At 36.5% G+C, this 17,989-nt stretch overlaps 4 protein-coding genes across 4 annotated transcripts; 1 reads left to right on the top strand and 3 right to left on the bottom strand.

The window, feature by feature from the left end:
• Positions 1-3,223: 3,223 nt before the first annotated feature.
• LOC141699774 (uncharacterized) lies at positions 3,224-3,781 on the bottom strand. The gene has a single exon (XM_074503612.1). The coding sequence runs from the start codon at positions 3,779-3,781 to the stop codon at positions 3,224-3,226; it is 558 nt and encodes a 185-aa protein (XP_074359713.1).
• A 108-nt stretch (positions 3,782-3,889) lies between these two features.
• Positions 3,890-7,067, bottom strand: LOC141699785 (uncharacterized). The gene is made up of 9 exons (XM_074503616.1): positions 6,563-7,067; positions 6,390-6,475; positions 6,017-6,233; positions 5,799-5,885; positions 5,585-5,646; positions 5,137-5,501; positions 4,865-4,922; positions 4,619-4,730; positions 3,890-4,206 (listed from the first exon to the last, which is right to left on the bottom strand). Exons 1-9 carry the CDS (start codon positions 7,065-7,067, stop codon positions 3,890-3,892), a joined length of 1,809 nt encoding a protein of 602 aa, XP_074359717.1.
• A 3,157-nt stretch (positions 7,068-10,224) lies between these two features.
• LOC141708333 (large ribosomal subunit protein uL6z/uL6y) lies at positions 10,225-12,016 on the top strand. Its single transcript, XM_074511908.1, has 3 exons — positions 10,225-10,674; positions 11,506-11,628; positions 11,770-12,016. Exons 1-3 carry the CDS (start codon positions 10,300-10,302, stop codon positions 11,857-11,859), a joined length of 588 nt encoding a protein of 195 aa, XP_074368009.1. The 5' UTR covers positions 10,225-10,299; the 3' UTR covers positions 11,860-12,016.
• Positions 12,017-13,057: 1,041 nt separating this feature from the next.
• Positions 13,058-17,989, bottom strand: LOC141708334 (cellulose synthase-like protein D3). The gene is made up of 3 exons (XM_074511909.1): positions 16,708-17,989; positions 15,472-16,279; positions 13,058-15,340 (listed from the first exon to the last, which is right to left on the bottom strand). The coding sequence occupies exons 1-3, from the start codon at positions 17,571-17,573 to the stop codon at positions 13,586-13,588; spliced, it is 3,429 nt and encodes a 1,142-aa protein (XP_074368010.1). The 5' UTR covers positions 17,574-17,989; the 3' UTR covers positions 13,058-13,585.

The following is a 17,989-nucleotide window of genomic DNA, read 5'->3' on the forward strand; positions in this document are numbered from 1 at the left end:
AAAGACCACTAATGATTAGTTTTAAGGACCCGGACTTGCTTGGATCCTTTGGCCTTTTTAAGTTTGTTAACATTTGCAGTGGATTTAGCATCAGAGTTTATGTTAACAGTTTTCTTATTAGAATTTGCAATATCAGACTTTGCATCAGAACTTATACTAGAAGGAATAATGCTAACTTTCTTTACAGAAGGTTTTATTCGATAATAATTATAGTACAAACTATGATATTCCTTACAAGTATAAATGGAATGCCATAAACTACCACAATGAAAACAAGAATTTTGTGGCTTATATCTAACAGACTGACTCTTAACTCCTGATTTTGAAGGTAAGGAGTTTATATTCTTATTCTTCCTACAAAAAGAAGCCAGATGGTTAGAATTTCCACAGTCATGACATGTTTTTCTAGGAGCATTAGGAACAGGCTTATAATTGTTACTTTTGTTCACACCTTCCTTTCCATTCCTATTTTTCCTAGGTGGCTTTACCTTGTTTACATTCTTAACATCTTTCAGCTTATGCTTAAGTTGCTTCTTAGTCATTAAGCCTATGTTAACTTCAATTGGCTTATCCTGTTTAGGTTTATCAGAAGTTACTTCCTCCTTAACTTCTGATTTCTCAATATCAGACTTTGCAGTTACAAACTTAACAGGATTTACCTTTGGTTTTTGTTTAACATCTATAGGCTTAGTTTCTACAGTTTCCTTACTGTTCTTATCGTCTCCATAACCTAAGCCCTCTTTCCAGTTTCCACTACTAAGAATATCCTGAGTTACTTTACCAGAGTTAGTCCAAGTCCTGATAATCTCTCTTTCTTTTTCTAACTCAGTTTTTAGAGATTCATTCATTTTTAACACTTCATCCCTAACATAAAAGGCATCATCTCTATCTTTCTGAGTTTGATGGAACATGACTAACTCTTTTTCTAAATAATCATTCCTCTTTTTATAAGCAAGATTTTCAGAAGTTAAACTTTCACATGTTAAAGTTTGATCTTTATAACTAATGAACATGGTCTTAAGATATCTTCTCAACTCAGTAATATCATCAATATGAAAGGCATAAGTAGTTTGAGGTACCTTTAAGTCAGCAGTATCAGAACTGCTATCAGCATTTGCCATCAAGGCATAGTTTTCCTCATCCTCAGAATCTGAAGCATCTAACCAGCTTTTCTTCTTTGTGACAAGAGCCTTGCCTTTGTCACTCTTCCCTTTACTGCAATCAGGAGATATGTGACATTTCTCACCACAGTTGTAGCATTTAACATTTGAGTAATCTCCTCTGTCAGACTTTCCTCTTTTGCCTTCAGATTTTATGAAACCTTTCTTTTCAGAACTTGCACCTTTCCTGGAAAACTTCTTTCCTCTTCTGAATTTCCTGTATGCAATCTTTGTGATTCCTTTCACCATAAGAGCACACAGCTTCATCATCTCCTCATCAGGGTCCTTCTCAGATATACTTTCAGTTTCTGAGTCATCATCACTATCAGAACTTGATGACTCAATATCAGACTTTGTGATAAGAGCCTTTCCCTTGCCTTTCTTTGAGGCAGCTTCTTTGGGAATTTCCTCCTCAGCCACAAAAGCAACTGTCCTTGACTTTCTTCCATTCCTCTTACTTCTTTGTTCCATCTCAAGTTCATGAGTCTTGAGCATCCCATAAATTTCATCAAGAGTTGTTTCATCAAGATTATAGTTGTCTCTTATTATTGTGGCCTTCAAATCCCATCTTTCAGGAAGAGCTAACAGGAATTTAAGATTTGAATCTTCAATATCATACTCTTTGTCAACTAGTGACAAATCATTCAAGAGTTTGACAAATCTGTCATATAAATCAGTTAATGACTCATCAGGCTTTGAGTCAAAGTGCTCATACTCTTGAGTAAGTATAGTCTTCCTGTTCTTCTTGATTGAATCAGTTCCCTGACACCTTGTTTCCAAAGCATCCCATATCTCTTTTGCAGTCTTGCATTGAATTACCCTGTTTGACATGACATTATCAATGGCACTATGCAGCAAGTGTCTTATCTTTGCATCCTTTGCAATCGATGAGATATCTTCAGCAGTGTAATCACTTTTCTCCTTTGGTACAGACTTTGTTAGCTGACCTGCAACTTCCACAGAGAGTTTGGTTGGCATATGTGGTCCTTCATAAATCCTGTCGAGATATTCTGGATCTGTAGCTTCCAGAAACATAGCCATCTTCACTTTCCATATGGAATACTCAGAAGGTTTCAACATGGGAACTCTTATAGTCTCATATCGACTATGGGTTATGATTTTTGGAGGTTCTTCAGTTTTGGTGGGCTTGATTGGAGTTTCTTCTTCAAACATGATTGATTTTGGATCTTTAACTGTTTGTGTGTTAACAGATTGCTCTGATACCACTTGTTAGGTCACACACACTGTAGAAGGGGGTTGAATACAGTGTTTAGCACAATCAAATCGAATATAAGAACTCAAGTAACAGAAAATAGATTTTATTCAACACAATAAACTTTGTTACAATATGGAATTGTCCTCTCTCAGTGATGAACAAATTATCACGAGAGCTGCTAGAGTTACTAAGAATAATAAATTCGATAATCGTAACACTTATAGTCTAAACTCTATGCCTGTGTTTATATACTACACAGTTACAAGATAATCTTCTAATTGATATGGAATATAATTCTGCTTCCTAAAATATATCAACTAGTTATCTTTTCTTCCAAGTATTTTATTCTTCATAGAATTCCTTCTTCATGCACAATTCTTTCTGTCTTAGTCTCGATCTTCTTTCCTTTCAATCAGCCGCCTGCCTTATCTGAAAGTCATCTTAAGTCCTGATATTATCTCCTGATAAATATCTTCTGAATCTTAAGTTCTGATAACTTAAGTTCTGATATCTTAAGTTCTGTCTTCAGTATAAGTGCTGATTTCCAGTTAAGTACTGATTTGTCCTGTTAGGTAAGATCTGAAAAGTAAACACAAATCATATTACACATGACATTATCAAATATATCTAACAAACTGACCATGAGAGAATACGGGCCGAGGAAGATACAATCCAACTGTGTCCAATGATTGTCCATGGCTCTTGTTCACAGTCATGGCGAAACATATTTGGAGAGGAAATTGTGTTCTTTTAAATTCAAATGGCCAATTCGTGTCTGTTGGTACCATATCGATTCTTGGAATCAGATGTTTCGTACCAACTTGAGATCCACAGAGAATTTGACATTCTATACTATTTTTTTGCATCCAGTAACTATCATTCTTGTACCATTACATAAACCCAAAATCTGATTTAAATTTCTCATCAACATAACAACAACTCCAACCTTTACTTTCAACTCATGTTTAGGCATACATGGCATATTAATGGAGTTCAGATACTCAACTGGAAATGACGAATCAAAGTCATTGTCGTCAACACCCATGTCTTCAATTGAATCTTGGCTGAGATAAGTATGCACATTACCCGGAACTCTTTTAAGAATTTGTGCATTGATGTCATTAACTACAACGTTTGTTGGAGTCAAAATAGATCTCGATCTCAGATACTCCTGTGAATGCATATTATTCTGAAAATCAGGATATATAATGTTAATTAGGGTTTTTATGGGACTTTTCAAGGGACTCTTTACAACATACTCATCAGGAACTACAAACTCAGTTTCAGCATCTGTACGCTGAGTATCAATGCATTTAACTTTTCCATCTCCAATATCAAGTTGCCATTTACTAAATTCAGCTATTACTTTATTTCTAGCTTCAGAATTACCTGAATGTAGTCTCATGTTCTGACTAAGAAGAAAGACCTCGCAAGAATTCCAAAGCTGAGATTTGTTAAATGATGCATTCACTATTTTAGCTCTTCTAGCCTTAGGCAAAACAGGTAATATCTGTCAAAAACCGCCACCAAAAACAACTGTAATACCACCAAAGGGTCTTTTTCCTCGTTCTACATCAACGACAGCCATTATGTCTCGCAAACTTCTGTTAACGGCTTCAAATGCATAGCGATGCTGCATTGGAGCTTCATCCCATATTATAAGACTTGTGTGCTGTATCAACTCTGCAATGTATGTACCATGTTTTATTCCAGCAATAGAACTCTGATCTAATTTAAGCGGTATTTTAAACCTAGAATGAGCTGTTCGGCCACCAGGAAGAAGTGTAGCAGCAATTTCAGAGACTGCAACAGAAAGAACAATCTTTCCTTCTGATCGAAAACGTGAATAAAGAGTTTGCTAAAGGAACATTTTACCACATCCACCGCTCCCGTAAACAAAAAACATTCCACCTTTATTTTTTTTACATTATCAACAACTGCATTATATACATCCAGATGCCTTGAGTTTAGATTTCTATGAGCTTTTTCGTGATTAAATATCAATTCTTCTTTATTGTAGCTAGTTTCCTCAACAGTGAGACGATTGGCAAAAGATTGAAAAAATCGTTCGTCCGGAAATGGCATCAGATGAAAATCTCTTAAGGACTTCAAACATCATTTAACAAATTTTCAATCTCTACACAAAAAGAACAATGGTAAATGTTCCGACATCTAATTAAAAATAATAAAAGTTATAATACAAAGTAACATATCTATTATGTATTTAAGAATGATCACATACCTGTTAAAGCATAGTTATGGATTTCATACTCAGACAATGTCAAATGAATGTCATCTGAAATTTTGTGCCTCATATAAAGAACATCATCTGACACTGTTGGCCAGTGTTTTTCCTATAGCGCAAGCGGATCAGACACAGAATAATTTGTCAGGATGTTAACAAACATAGCCCGAATTTGAGTTGGCATAGCTGAGAATGCATTTTCTTCCAAAACATCATGCCACTGCTTGTCATTATTTAACAGACCAAGAGCACCACATGCTTTCTTAAATGTATCATATGTAGTACCATCAATAGTTCACAGCTGAGTGAAAGATAAAGCACCTTTACATCTAAGTAACAGCATTCGAAGATACAATAATTCACCAGTTGTTGCATGAACCTCTGCCAACCTCCCAACCACATCACCTCTTTATCTAAGCTTTCATTTAGCAGTTTTCTTTATCCATGTAAAATGCGTGGGAAAGTCAGAATACGTAAAATTTCGCGCTTGTGGAAATTCACTGTTAGCTACAAACCATGCCTCTAGTTTACTTTTTTTGGAAGTCGCGTTATTGCACACATTCTCCAAATCTGCAGAACTCTGAAAATTCAAGTACTTCTGACCGGGCAAATTTATTGGTAAGCGTTCAACACTCGGGGAACGATGGTGAATGTCAAACCCAAAAATCCTCCAGGATGCCTCAGATGCACAAACATATCTACCATCAAGAAAATTATTTACCTCATCCAAATTCTTCACGGATCTCGCAGTTTGTTCATTCCCTGATTTGTTACTTTTCTTCTTCAACAACATTGTAGCAGTGTCATGACCCTTCAAACAGTACTTGAAGAGGTATTTCAATGATCTTGAACTGTTGCAAATTTCCAGATTTATATGACACTAAAACCGCAACAAAAGATCTAGATTATATGGCACTACATATTGATTGTCAAGGTTGATCCTTTTTTTGTTGATAACTCTACCAGTGTTACGCCTCTGATAAATAGGAAAACCACAATCGTCAAAATAGGTATTACCATTAAATCTGCAAAACAAAAAATTACATGCATCGACATTAATAATAAAATAGATTTATTAGGGAAAATATGTATCACTCTATTTATTCACACCTCTTTGGGAAATGACGCATGCATTTTACTTTAACCATACATGAAGATGTGTATAAGTCTTTACTACAGGGTCCATACATCATGTAATTCTTAACAGCTTCATATGCTATTGGATTAGAATTCTTAGCATATGCACGTGTGGCAAACCACGCTTCTGGAATTCAATTAAATGCATAACTGCGCAAAACGTAGGTAAAGTAAAAATATGTCATTAATTTATGCATATGTAGATATGTTTCAAAAAAAACAATGTAAAATTGACGGTATCCAATAAAATAATTTTACCTCCTATACACTTTCCAAAGTAGTTCTTCTTTTTAATCAAATCTAATAGTTGATCAAGCTTCAGTTTAAACACGCGAGAAACAATATCTGGTGCATCAACTGGATCAACATTGGGCAACAATTTAAGCATTTCGTGTATCTCTGGCCACTTTGAGTTGCACGTCATGGTGAGAAATAAGGATGGATGAACAATTGCACGATATATCGCCAACGAATCCTTAAAGTATTGAGACATATATCATTGAGATCCAGTGAATGAAGCAGGCAGTATAACAGCTTTTCCAACATGCATTGGATCATGGTCTCCTTTACTGAGAGCATCACGTACAGAATTATACAAATCAGCACGGATGGTAGTTTGATGCGTTCAAACCCGGTATAATCTATATTGTTCAATGGCAGCAAACTGATCAACAATGTATTGTTGCCACAAACGTCCAACAAGGTATGGCGTTAAACCTGAAAGTAATGACACGATGGTGAGAATATGCACAAATTCGTTACTCAGTTTATATTCTAATCACATTGCTTAATTCTAATAAATACCTTCAGAAGTGTGTATCATAATCTTATAACAATAATACTCTCTTAGTGAAATATGTCGCCTCTGTGTAGAGTCAGGATCAAGCTCTTCATCATCTAAATTCTCCGTTTCAGAGTATTTATTGCTTATCAGAGGTATACGTTTATGATACCCCTCGGTTCCCCAAGGAAACAATAGTGGATATTGCAACTGCATGAAATGTGGATCTGTTTCATATATCCTCTTCAATCCTTCTTGTTTAGAATTCACAACCGTGTCTCTAAAACCACCGGTATCCGTGTCATCACAAACAATAAAAGCAGCAACCTCATCAAATGGCGTAATATGGTTTGGTCTCCCGCTAGAAGATTGAGATAATATGAGGACTAACTTAAACTCATCCAGATCTTCATTTTCAAACCGATTTTGGGCCATGCGAAAAGTTTTGACTAACTCATTGTTCTTGTCTAACATACTTAAAAGTTCCACGATAATATCTGGATCAACATTGTCAGAAGCACCTCCCATTGCATTGATTCTATTCTCAACCTCATTCTGCGTGTTATATATGTTGAGCTGGCAAAATTTGGGGCAAGATCCATCTACCGATACTAAACTCCCAACCAAATGATAGTTTTGACCTTGTAATCAAAAACAATATGGAGAGCTACCTCTATTTATTGAGTTATCAATCTTACCACCGGTGGAAGTGAATTGGAACATGCAGTTGTACACTCTTATATACTGTTTAAAATGCCTCGATTTCTCACCACCAAGTAACAAAGAAGCTAGTTGTTCTGGCGGCGGCCTTTCTTTTGACAAATGTATCTGACCATTTCGACAACACATAGAAAATGTGGGCTCTTTACGCGGACATGATTTATTATTACGCTCTTCGTTCCACATAGTAGCACCACATTTATTGCACAACTTTGACGGAGGACCAAGATCCATATATCCACGCCACAAATTCTGATTCAATATCACACCATCAAGGTCATCATGGTACATATCATCAATTCCAAAATCTGAATCACTGGACTCTGAATAATCAATTTCAACCACATTTTCAAAATCTGAAATCAAATTCCTCTTTTCAGGAGATGCTTGACATTTATTCTTTCCTTCACTAATTCTTAACTTTGGTTCATGGGGATTATGACAACTTCTACATAAATGAGACGCCCCAGGTTGTCTCATTCGCCCATGTTCGAAAATAGGATTAAAGTTTAAAGATGTGTCACCGTTATTCACAGAGGACATACCAAGTCCTTTACGTTTCACAACTGTATAGTAAACAAATAAGCGAGTATACATCTCATTTGTTGAAGAAAGTGGGATTAATAAATTATATTTTGTAAAGTTTTAAAATATTTCCCAAAACAGTATATTCTCAAAAAAACATACGCATGGCATTTGTAAATATCGTCTAAATATTAGAACCACGTACTCTACATTTCTTATCTGCAACAAAATAAAAAAACTCCAAATTAATTGTTTTCCAATCAAAACAGGCATAATATCTTACAATTTGGAGAATTAAGTTAATAGGTCACGCACACATGGTATTGTTCATATCTGAAGGCGTGGAAGATGGTTTTACGTTCTTCGCCGCTATACTGTTATTTTCTACAACTGTAATTACCGAAAAAGAAGATTGTTGAACAAAAATAAAATACAAAACAGAGTTATTAATATACATTGTTAGTAATGGAATAAACTGATTAGGGGCAATAATGATATAGAAAATCATAACAACTTATTCAAAACAGAATTATTTAAAGACAACATACACATGGGGCTTGGAAAAATCTTCTCAATATTGCGATCACGTATTCTACGTTTCGCGGCTGCAACCAATAACACAATGTAATGTTAAATATATAGCAAAGGAAACAGAACATACAAACTTCTAACCTTCACTACCAAGTTCTAATATAACGTACATGACGCATTGGTAATATCTGACAATGCAACAGCTCCTTCCATGTTCTTGGCAGTTGGAGTGTTATTTTCTTCAAGTGTAATACCTGAATTAGGTGAAATTGATACACTGCAAGGACTGTTATTTGATCCACCAACTGTTCTCAATCCCATACATCTGCTCATACGTTTCAAATCTAATAATCAACAAATATGACAGACAATAACATTATACATAACATCATACATCTGCAAGGAACATTGGTACCAACAACTGAACATCAGCACAAAACATTTGTAGACAAACTACACAAACCTGTGAAGGAAGCTCTACTGCTTCTATTAGACGTAACATCAACAACAAAGTTAGAAGGTTTCTGGGGGGGGGGAATCACGCAAAACATTTGTCTGACTTGCTAATGGCTGTAAAGTAGACCTATTTCCCACTACAAAATGCGTATGTTAAACATGGGTTTCATAATTTATTTATGTAACAAATAAGATATGTATGATATGGAAAATTTACCAGACGATACTACAGAACCTGGCGTCTGCTGATTTGAAACTGTAAAACCGGGACTAAGATTTTCTTGGCCAACAAAAATATTTCTACGCTTCACAACTAAGTTCATGAAACAAATATAAGGACATGATTTAGATTCAAAACTACATACGAACATAAAGACAAAGAAAGACAAAGAAAGATACATATACTTGTCGAGTCAGGAATATTAAAACTTGGTATAGGCTGCAACACAGAAGATTGATTGTCGTCCTCATTTGATAAATCTCGCCTACGAATCAAACATTTCAAACCCGTGGATAAAGACACAAACCAAACAAATCATATAACAGTTAATGTACATAATGATTAACATGACTTTATAATGAAAACAAACCTAAAAGTGAAGTTCTTGCAGAGGTCGGATGAGAGCGTGGATCCATGATTAACAACAAATCACCGGAGCATAGAACAAATGAGAAGATTAGAGAGCAAATCACCCAAGCATGGAACTTTGAGTAGATTAGAGGAGGCTGAAGTTATGCAGTGGAGAGAAACAAATTCAAAAAAATTCAAACGTACCATTCAGTTGTTACAATCAGGGAGTGGGTTAGCTGTATTTAGGTTAGTTTCTAAAATGGGTTATAATGCATTTAAATGTGAAAGATCCATGGATATGTGTATAATATAAAATTTTATGTGTAAAAAAATAAAATGGGTTATGGGTTATGGGTCATGGGTAAATCTTATATGGGCAATAGTAGCCTTTAAGATTATATAGATTACCTGTATAAAATAATTTTCAGTTTTAGAGAAATGCTAAGTAATTAAAATTGAATCTCAAAACGGTTTTAAAATATCACATGACACGTTTTTATTGGTCATGATAGAATTTAATAAAATGAACCCATACATTCTCATCAATTTTATCAATTAAAAAACTCAAATATATCATTTCAGATTTTGTAAAATACATAAATAACCATTAGTTTAGTTAATTTTACTTATATGAAAATATTAATATAATGTTCTTATATTTAATTATTGAATCACTAAATATTACATACTGTATTGACAAAATCAAAAATTAAATAAATTACATAACCTCGCGCATAAAAGCTTTGAATTAGTCAAGAAAAAGGAAATAAATTATCATGAACAAAAGTGGGCCGGCCTGTGAAATAAAACAAATTGGACTACACTGGCACGGCCCAAAACAGAAGAATTCGCCATCAATATAAAAGTCCACATAAACACAACTTAGGGTTTTTACACTCGCCTCCTCTCTCACAAACCCTAATCATCATCACCACCTAGAGGAGAACAACAGCAGCAATGAAGACGATACTGTCATCGGAAACAATGGACATCCCGGAGGGGATCACTATCAAAATCAAAGCCAAGGTGATCGAAGTGGAAGGTCCACGTGGCAAGCTGGTTCGTGACTTCAAGCATTTGAATCTGGATTTCCAGCTCATCACTGATGAAGAAACAGGTCAGAAGAAGCTCAAAGTAGATGCTTGGTTTGGATCTCGTAAAACTACTGCTGCTATTCGTACGGCTCTTAGCCACGTCAACAATCTTATTGTTGGTGTTACCAAGGGCTACAGATACAAGATGCGATTTGTTTATGCTCATTTTCCTATTAATGCTAGTATTGGTGGTGCTAGTAATGCTATCGAGATCCGTAACTTTCTCGGCGAGAAAAAGGTACCTTTTATCTTCCTTTTTTTATTTATTTTATTAATCTCATGTTGTTTATTTTTGCTTAATTGATTTGTGTTGTTGTTTATGCTTGTATATGTATTTTGTTCTTATGAAATGCAACATTTGTAGATGTCTATGGTAAATATCGAGAAAATAGATAATTGTGTTGTGTAGTTCTGCGGTGTAATTAAATACGATAAGATCGCCTAATTTTGGTTTTTGTTTGTCATTTCTGATTTTTATTGTTAGGTAGTGCTATGATTGATTGATTATGTATTTAAATTGTATGTTACTGTAACAACTGACTTGTTTATTGTGGTCAACTGAATCGGTTTTAACCTATTACTCGGATTTTGAAAATGTGTAGTCCGAAATTCAGATGAGTACTAGGATTTTAAGGAAGTGAATAAGTGGTCCGTTTCCGAATTTTATAACTGTTTGTAATTATTTGGTTTGTACTGTTATTTGAATAAGGGTTGAGTCTATATACATAATTGTGCACAGATTATAATGTTATAAAAAATCTGTAGTCTTGCGAAGTTGTTAGAAATTGCTGCTGGTCCCGAATAAGACCGACCTTGAATATAGTTTGTATTAAATGTAGTAGTTACAAATGTACAAGTGCTTCACTTTTGTAAATGTAACATGGTAATTAATTAGTTAATTAGTACTGACTGGGATGCTTGACTTTTGTTAATTAGTGCTTCACTTTTGTAAATGTAACATGGTAATTAATTAGTTAATTAGTACTGACTGGGATGCTTGAGATGAGTTTTAATTACTGTTTGTTTCTTCTAAAATGTATTAACATCTATTGTTTTATGGCCTTTTTAGGTGAGGAAAGTTCAGATGCTTGATGGGGTTACTATTACTAGGTCTGAAAAGGTGAAGGACGAGATTGTCCTTGATGGTAATGATATTGAGCTCGTATCACGTTCTGCTGCCCTGATTAACCAGGTACCTTCCTAGCTTACTTTGTAAATGCAAATCAATTTTGAGGCATTGATTTTTGCAGAGTTGCGTTATTCTTTAGTTGAAGCTCCATTGAGTTATATTCCTCCCTTTCCCATACTTATACGCTGCTCATTGCTTGTACAGAAATGTCATGTCAAGAAGAAGGATATCAGGAAGTTTCTTGATGGTATCTATGTCAGTGAGAAGGGGACTATTGCCACCGAGACCGAGTAATTAAGCAGTAGTTATTCAATTATGGTTGTCTTAATCTCAATGTTTCTACCTTTATGTTCATTTGAGCAGTCTGTTTTAAGTTTTGAGTTGAAGATTTTGAATTCCGCCTTTTGGGATATCTATAATGAAATTAAATGATTGGTAGTTTGTTTGGTGATGTACTGAGTTTCTGGTGCTTTTGCACTTTTGACTAGCTTATGTGTTGGTTCCTACACTCTTGCTTCCAGGTTGTGGTGTGCCTAATATGTTTTATGATTAATTAAATGAGCCCTAGTTTATATAATTGCCTTGTGAATAGTAGACCTAAATGCTGATTCAACAAGTAAAGATTATGAGCCTGGTATCCAGAGATTTGAAAGGTGACTGGAAAGAAACAGCTATGTTTGTGATATTATATATTTCCTGGAGAGGAATTTCTGGTTGCTATGCAAATATGCATAGTTCTTTAGGAACAATAAGACAAAATCTGATATGAGTAATGAAATAATTGATGTCATGATATGGTATGGTATGGGATGCATAGTTGGGTTTTGTATATAAAATTATACAATGTTTAAATTTATTTGATAATTGAATTATGTTATGGTATGAGATGCATAGTTGGGTTTTGGGTAAACAACATGATCATATAACTACAAATTATAATATAGTTGGGTTTTAATCGGTTTTACCAGTTTCGTTTCGGTTTTTGTGCTCGGTCCTAATTGATGTTATGTTACTGTATGAGATCAATAGTTGGGTTATAGCTTATAGGTAAACAACGTGGTCATGTAAATTATACAATTTATATAAGTTCAGTATGTTAAATATGTTATTTAATGTGGATAGTAGACCTAAATGCTGATTCAACAAGTAAAGATTATGAGCCTGGTATCCAGAGATTTGAAAGGTGACTGGAAAGAAACAGCTATGTTTGTGATATTATATATTTCCTGGAGAGGAATTTCTGGTTGCTATGCAAATATGCATAGTTCTTTAGGAACAATAAGACAAAATCTGATATGAGTAATGAAATAATTGATGTCATGATATGGTATGGTATGGGATGCATAGTTGGGTTTTGTATATAAAATTATACAATGTTTAAATTTATTTGATAATTGAATTATGTTATGGTATGAGATGCATAGTTGGGTTTTGGGTAAACAACATGATCATATAACTACAAATTATAATATAGTTGGGTTTTAATCGGTTTTACCAGTTTCGTTTCGGTTTTTGTGCTCGGTCCTAATTGATGTTATGTTACTGTATGAGATCAATAGTTGGGTTATAGCTTATAGGTAAACAACGTGGTCATGTAAATTATACAATTTATATAAGTTCAGTATGTTAAATATGTTATTTAATGTGGATAATGACCAAAAATAGCTCATGTATAATAAAATGATTTTGGTTGAATTTAGGCTGGATTCAGGAAGATGTATACAAAAGGTTAGTTATTCAAAAGATCGAACCTGTAAATGGCAACTAAATATACGAGTCACATAAGAACTTGCGTGGTTCTGTTGCAAACTGCATAGTATATAACTTCATGGTATAAAAAAGAATAAAGAAATTACAAGTGGTAATAGAAATTACATGACATCCCCCGTCCCTTGTTTTCTCCAGAGGCTAGGTTTGTATTTCCAGTTGAACAATGCTTTACAAGTGCTTTATATAGTGAAATGAATTCGGTTGTTGGATAATACCAAGTTGACAGATATCAACTTCCAGAATGATTTTATCAAGGAAACTGGAAGGAGCCTCCGATTTCAGTAGCACCTTGTGGTGGATTAATTGACACCCAGAGAAGGGATATGGTGATGGCGATAAGCCCTGACCACACGAAAACAATGGTAGGTGTTCTTCCTCTTCTTCCCATCAACCCCTTGGCGAAAGGATATAGATGGGCTAGCACCCAGAAACTAAAGAAAACTCCCCCTAGTAACCGACTCCATTGTGGTATTTGACTATATATTGTGCGGCTAAATCCAACTGCTATGGCAATCAGATTAGTCATCATAATTGTGATAGGAGGGATCATGAGAGATGTCCATTTCACTACATAGAGCTCAGCAAATTCATCGTTCTCATCCTCAGCTCCTGATTTTGATGTCAAAGTGAAAGATATCTCTATCCCAGCAACAACTTTCAGCAGCCCTTGAAGCACAGCAGCCAAGTGAGCACTGGTGCCTCCGATCAACCAAAACTGCTCGTTTCTCCACCACTCCTCTAATTCAATGCCGGACCACTTCACCTCCAGCACAGCAAGCAAACAAAGTGTGATGGTAATGGTCAAGAGGTATGCCAGGAAAGTAACGTCAAGACTTTGGACAATGAACTGACCAGAAAAAAGGGAGAGCGCTGGAAGAAAACAGTACACAATCAGGAAAATGGAGGTAAATGGGTATATTCCTACATTGAGGTAAGCAATTCTTTGCAGGAACTTCATTTTCGATGTGGCTAACAGAGCATTGTTACGAGAGAAGAATATCTCGACCGAACCAGTAGCCCAACGGAGAACCTGGTGAAGCCTATCTGTTAAGTTGATTGGAGCAGTTCCTCGGAAAGCATCCCGTTTAGTCACACAATAAACTGATTTCCATCCCCTATTGTGCATTCTATACCCCGTGACAACATCTTCTGTAACAGACCCGTAAATCCACCCAACACGATCGCCCCACTCAGTTTTATCCTCATACCAGCATGAGATGACGCTGATTGCCTCGGCAACAGTGGATGCATCAAGAAGCTCTCTGGGAATGGTAAGAGCCCCAGGAGGTCGTCCATTTTTAACAGCAGGATGATCTGCAAGGGGACGGCCTTGGAACTCTGCAACTGGTATCGAATCAATAAGGAAAGTTGAGTTTCCAAACTTCTTTGGAGCGAGAGATAGATTCATGTCTTCGTCATCAGAATCACCCATTCTAAGCGCGCGGTTCTCTTCTGGGGTGTGTGACACCGAGGCACGCTTTTTGCGACCAAAGCAGCAGCTGCAGCAACCAGGGTGGTGTTCTTTCGCTCGAGGCGGATCAAATCCATAGAGTGCAATTCTTCGAAAGAGGCATCCTGTTCCAACGTAGACAGGACCCTGGAGGCCATCAAGTGCGCGCATATTACCATCAAAGAAAACAGTGTTGTGATTCGCATACCGGTCAGAAGGATCAATACCCTCAAATCTCTGGGGAAACTGGACATAACAAAGCCGATCACCACCCCTATCCATCATGAAACACATACCTTCTTTCATAGCCTGAGAGTTGTAGATGTAGTGGTCACAGTCAAGATTGAGAATGAAGGGGCCATTAGACATGATTGCAGAAGCTCGAACAAGAGCATTCATGGCTCCTGCTTTCTTATTGTGATCGTAGCCAGGGCGCTTCTCACGAGATACATAAACAAGCATGGGGAGACGGATATCAATATCAGTGGAGTCCAATGTCCCAATCTCGTCGATTGTACCATGTAGTGGCTCATCACTTGGAGGTTTCAGCATCACCTGCATTGTTCCTCAGTTGTTAAGGTTTCTATATTTCAACTGACACTCTTTAACTTAATTCATATTAATCTGAATTTTGACAAAACCAGCTATCAATGAGGATAATATGAGATTCATGAATAGAGGTATACCTGTATTATACCAGCATGATCACCCCTAGTGTGCTCTACTGAAGGAGTCAACCAAGTTCCTGGCCAATGGGTTCCATCTGCCATCCATGTAGCTTTCGCGATCTTAATACTCTCTGCGGGATCATCATCTCTCTTCTGTCTCTGTTGTTTCATAGCCTTAATTTCCTCCCGAGCATGATAGGCGTCAGATCTACGACGGATAGAGTCTGGCAGCCCATTGATGCGGACTTTAAATTCGTCATACTCACGTTTTATTCGTCTACGGTCCTTGACAAAGTCTGTCCGTACCTTGTTCTTGTAGGGATCCCTTTTCAAACTGAAATAAGATTCAGGGTTTCTAGGCTCAATATTATGTTTTCGGCAAAATGGAACCCACATGTTAGCAAAGCTCGCGGCTTCTGCCATGGCCTCAAATGTCAAAAGAGCACCTCCGTCATCAGAGACATAGCATGCAAGCTTTTCAACTGGATAATCAGTGGCTAAGATAGACAAAATTGTGTTTGCAGTGACAAGTGGAGGTTCTTTCTCAGGATCTGCAGTAGACACAAAGATATCTATTCCAGGGAGATCAGATTTTCCCGTGGGATTATTTGGACTAGGCATTTCAAATTTCTCTTTTAAGACATTGAGGTCTGTGGAACGGTTAATAGGACAGAGTTTTGGAAGTTGATCAAGAACCCACGAGAAAGCAAACCATAACTCACAAACAATAGACATCCCCCAGAGCCAAATTGCATCATTATTTGGGTGGGTGATCCTCCATTCCAGAAAAAATGCAAGAACAACCAACCGAATCACGATCAGAAGCCTGTTACAAAGAAACAAATTGTTGCAGAAAGTCGTCAATAGAATGCATAGGGACTGCAGTAGTATATGGTAGGTCAATGTGATCTCATATATCCTAATAAAGTTGTTACTAGTATGATCGGATGAAATTATAAGACATGAAACACAGAAACTAGTATATATTACAAAAAAAAAATTGTCTTCTGTACTTATTTAATATATTCTACAGTGACTGAAAGTCCTAATTTCTTTTCCAAGTCCTAATTTCTCTTATTACTGAATAGGTTTTCGAGGATTGAAGAGAAAACTCCGTGCATTTCAAGGATGAATGATACATGTGTGTGCTTCAATCAATATGTGGCAGACTGATATCTTAGATATCTCACTCAAGCATGAGACAGCATGGACAAAAAATCAGATAGCAAAACTGAATAGGAAATAGAGTTGGACCTGTATGGGCTGAGAATAGCAGCTGGTATTTTTAACTTGCGAGTGAGTGGTCTCCATGGTTTACCCATCAAATCCGATGGGTCAGCTGTCTTTTCACCCTTCGCGTTAACAAAGCCTCCTCCTTCCTTTGGCCATATAGCATTTCCGTAGCCATAGGTGCCACTCGTTTCAAAGAGCCATCGATTGTGATCAAAATCCCCAGTATGGCTCCTCATCAGTTGTGACTTTGTTGATTTCATGAGAGACAACCTCCTTTCCATTTTTGAAATCCCAGATGGAGGTGGGAGTTGAAGTGTCCTTCCATTCGGTTCTGCTTCATCCATATCAGGAACCTTATACTGTTCCTTGCAACCAGGGCAAATTCCATCTCCAGTCTTAACCGCATCCATATAGCAATCCCTGCATATCTTGAAATCACATTCACAAGGAAGGATATCCACCCCACGTTCATCACTCATCACCTTACCATCACATCCAGGAATGGCACATGAAGATCCTTTTGAACCAGCCATCTGGGGATGGTTGACTTCTGATTCAGTCACCTTGTCCATAAGATGAGCTCGTGTAACGCTGTTGAATCCACCTGTAAAAAGTGAACTTGATACATACTGCTCTTCAACCTTCTGGGAAATGGAATCCATTGGTTGATTGTCTGGAGTTGGTGGCATGTGTACTGTGTAGTTCATAAAATCACTGCTTCCAAGTTCACTATCAAGATCATCTCTCGAATAACTGATATATCGACCAGATGAGGTTCTCCTCCCAAATGTGACAGTTGGAGGCATTGGTGGCTTGTGGTGTGAATCAGGACCATCAGCATCCGATGTCATAGATAACCGACTTGCCACTTTTGTTTTTGACGTCATGAGAGCCAACTCCCCGGAATCCTGAAAGGTTTAAGAACAACTCTATTCAAAATCTTATCATCATGTCAATCTACTACTAATATAGCTTAATTCTTTAGTCCTAAATTTAGAAAGACATCATACAAAGACCAAGAGACACTAATCTTTACTTAAATCCTTGGAGAACTTCTAGTATCAATGAAGGTCCAGAAGAAAGATTTGAACACCTAATGTAGATAAATTAATTAGAGAATAAGAAGAAGAGAGGGTATTACCTGAAGCTAGTAGCTAGTAGAGCACAGGGGATTGAATTGAAAATTAAGATGCAAGGAAAAAGGTTGAGGAAGCTAGACTTTATTAAGATGCAGCTGCTGCTAACAAATAATAATCTGACTGTTTCAAATAGATAAGCACAACAACAGACTGTAATCCAATTG

This window comes from Apium graveolens, chromosome 2 (genome assembly GCF_009905375.1).
Source record: "Apium graveolens cultivar Ventura chromosome 2, ASM990537v1, whole genome shotgun sequence".
Classification (NCBI taxonomy): domain Eukaryota; kingdom Viridiplantae; phylum Streptophyta; class Magnoliopsida; order Apiales; family Apiaceae; genus Apium; species Apium graveolens.

What these genes read in the sequence shown, in the direction of transcription:
- LOC141699774 (XM_074503612.1), bottom strand. Translation starts at nt 3,781, where the DNA reads ATGAGACTACATTCAGGTAATTCTGAAGCTAGAAATAAAGTAATAGCT.
- LOC141699785 (XM_074503616.1), bottom strand. Translation starts at nt 7,067, where the DNA reads ATGGGAGGTGCTTCTGACAATGTTGATCCAGATATTATCGTGGAACTT. An exon ending in TATGATACACACTTCTGAAG is followed by an intron (nt 6,476 to 6,562) that starts GTATTTATTAGA and finishes CATTACTTTCAG; the next exon opens with GTTTAACGCCATACCTTGTT. An exon ending in TTATCAGAGGCGTAACACTG is followed by an intron (nt 5,502 to 5,584) that starts GTAGAGTTATCA and finishes TTGCGGTTTTAG; the next exon opens with TGTCATATAAATCTGGAAAT.
- LOC141708333 (XM_074511908.1), top strand. Translation starts at nt 10,300, where the DNA reads ATGAAGACGATACTGTCATCGGAAACAATGGACATCCCGGAGGGGATC. An exon ending in ACTTTCTCGGCGAGAAAAAG is followed by an intron (nt 10,675 to 11,505) that starts GTACCTTTTATC and finishes TGGCCTTTTTAG; the next exon opens with GTGAGGAAAGTTCAGATGCT. An exon ending in CTGCTGCCCTGATTAACCAG is followed by an intron (nt 11,629 to 11,769) that starts GTACCTTCCTAG and finishes TTGCTTGTACAG; the next exon opens with AAATGTCATGTCAAGAAGAA.
- LOC141708334 (XM_074511909.1), bottom strand. Translation starts at nt 17,573, where the DNA reads ATGACGTCAAAAACAAAAGTGGCAAGTCGGTTATCTATGACATCGGAT. An exon ending in GCTATTCTCAGCCCATACAG is followed by an intron (nt 16,280 to 16,707) that starts GTCCAACTCTAT and finishes TCTTTGTAACAG; the next exon opens with GCTTCTGATCGTGATTCGGT. An exon ending in ATCATGCTGGTATAATACAG is followed by an intron (nt 15,341 to 15,471) that starts GTATACCTCTAT and finishes GGAACAATGCAG; the next exon opens with GTGATGCTGAAACCTCCAAG.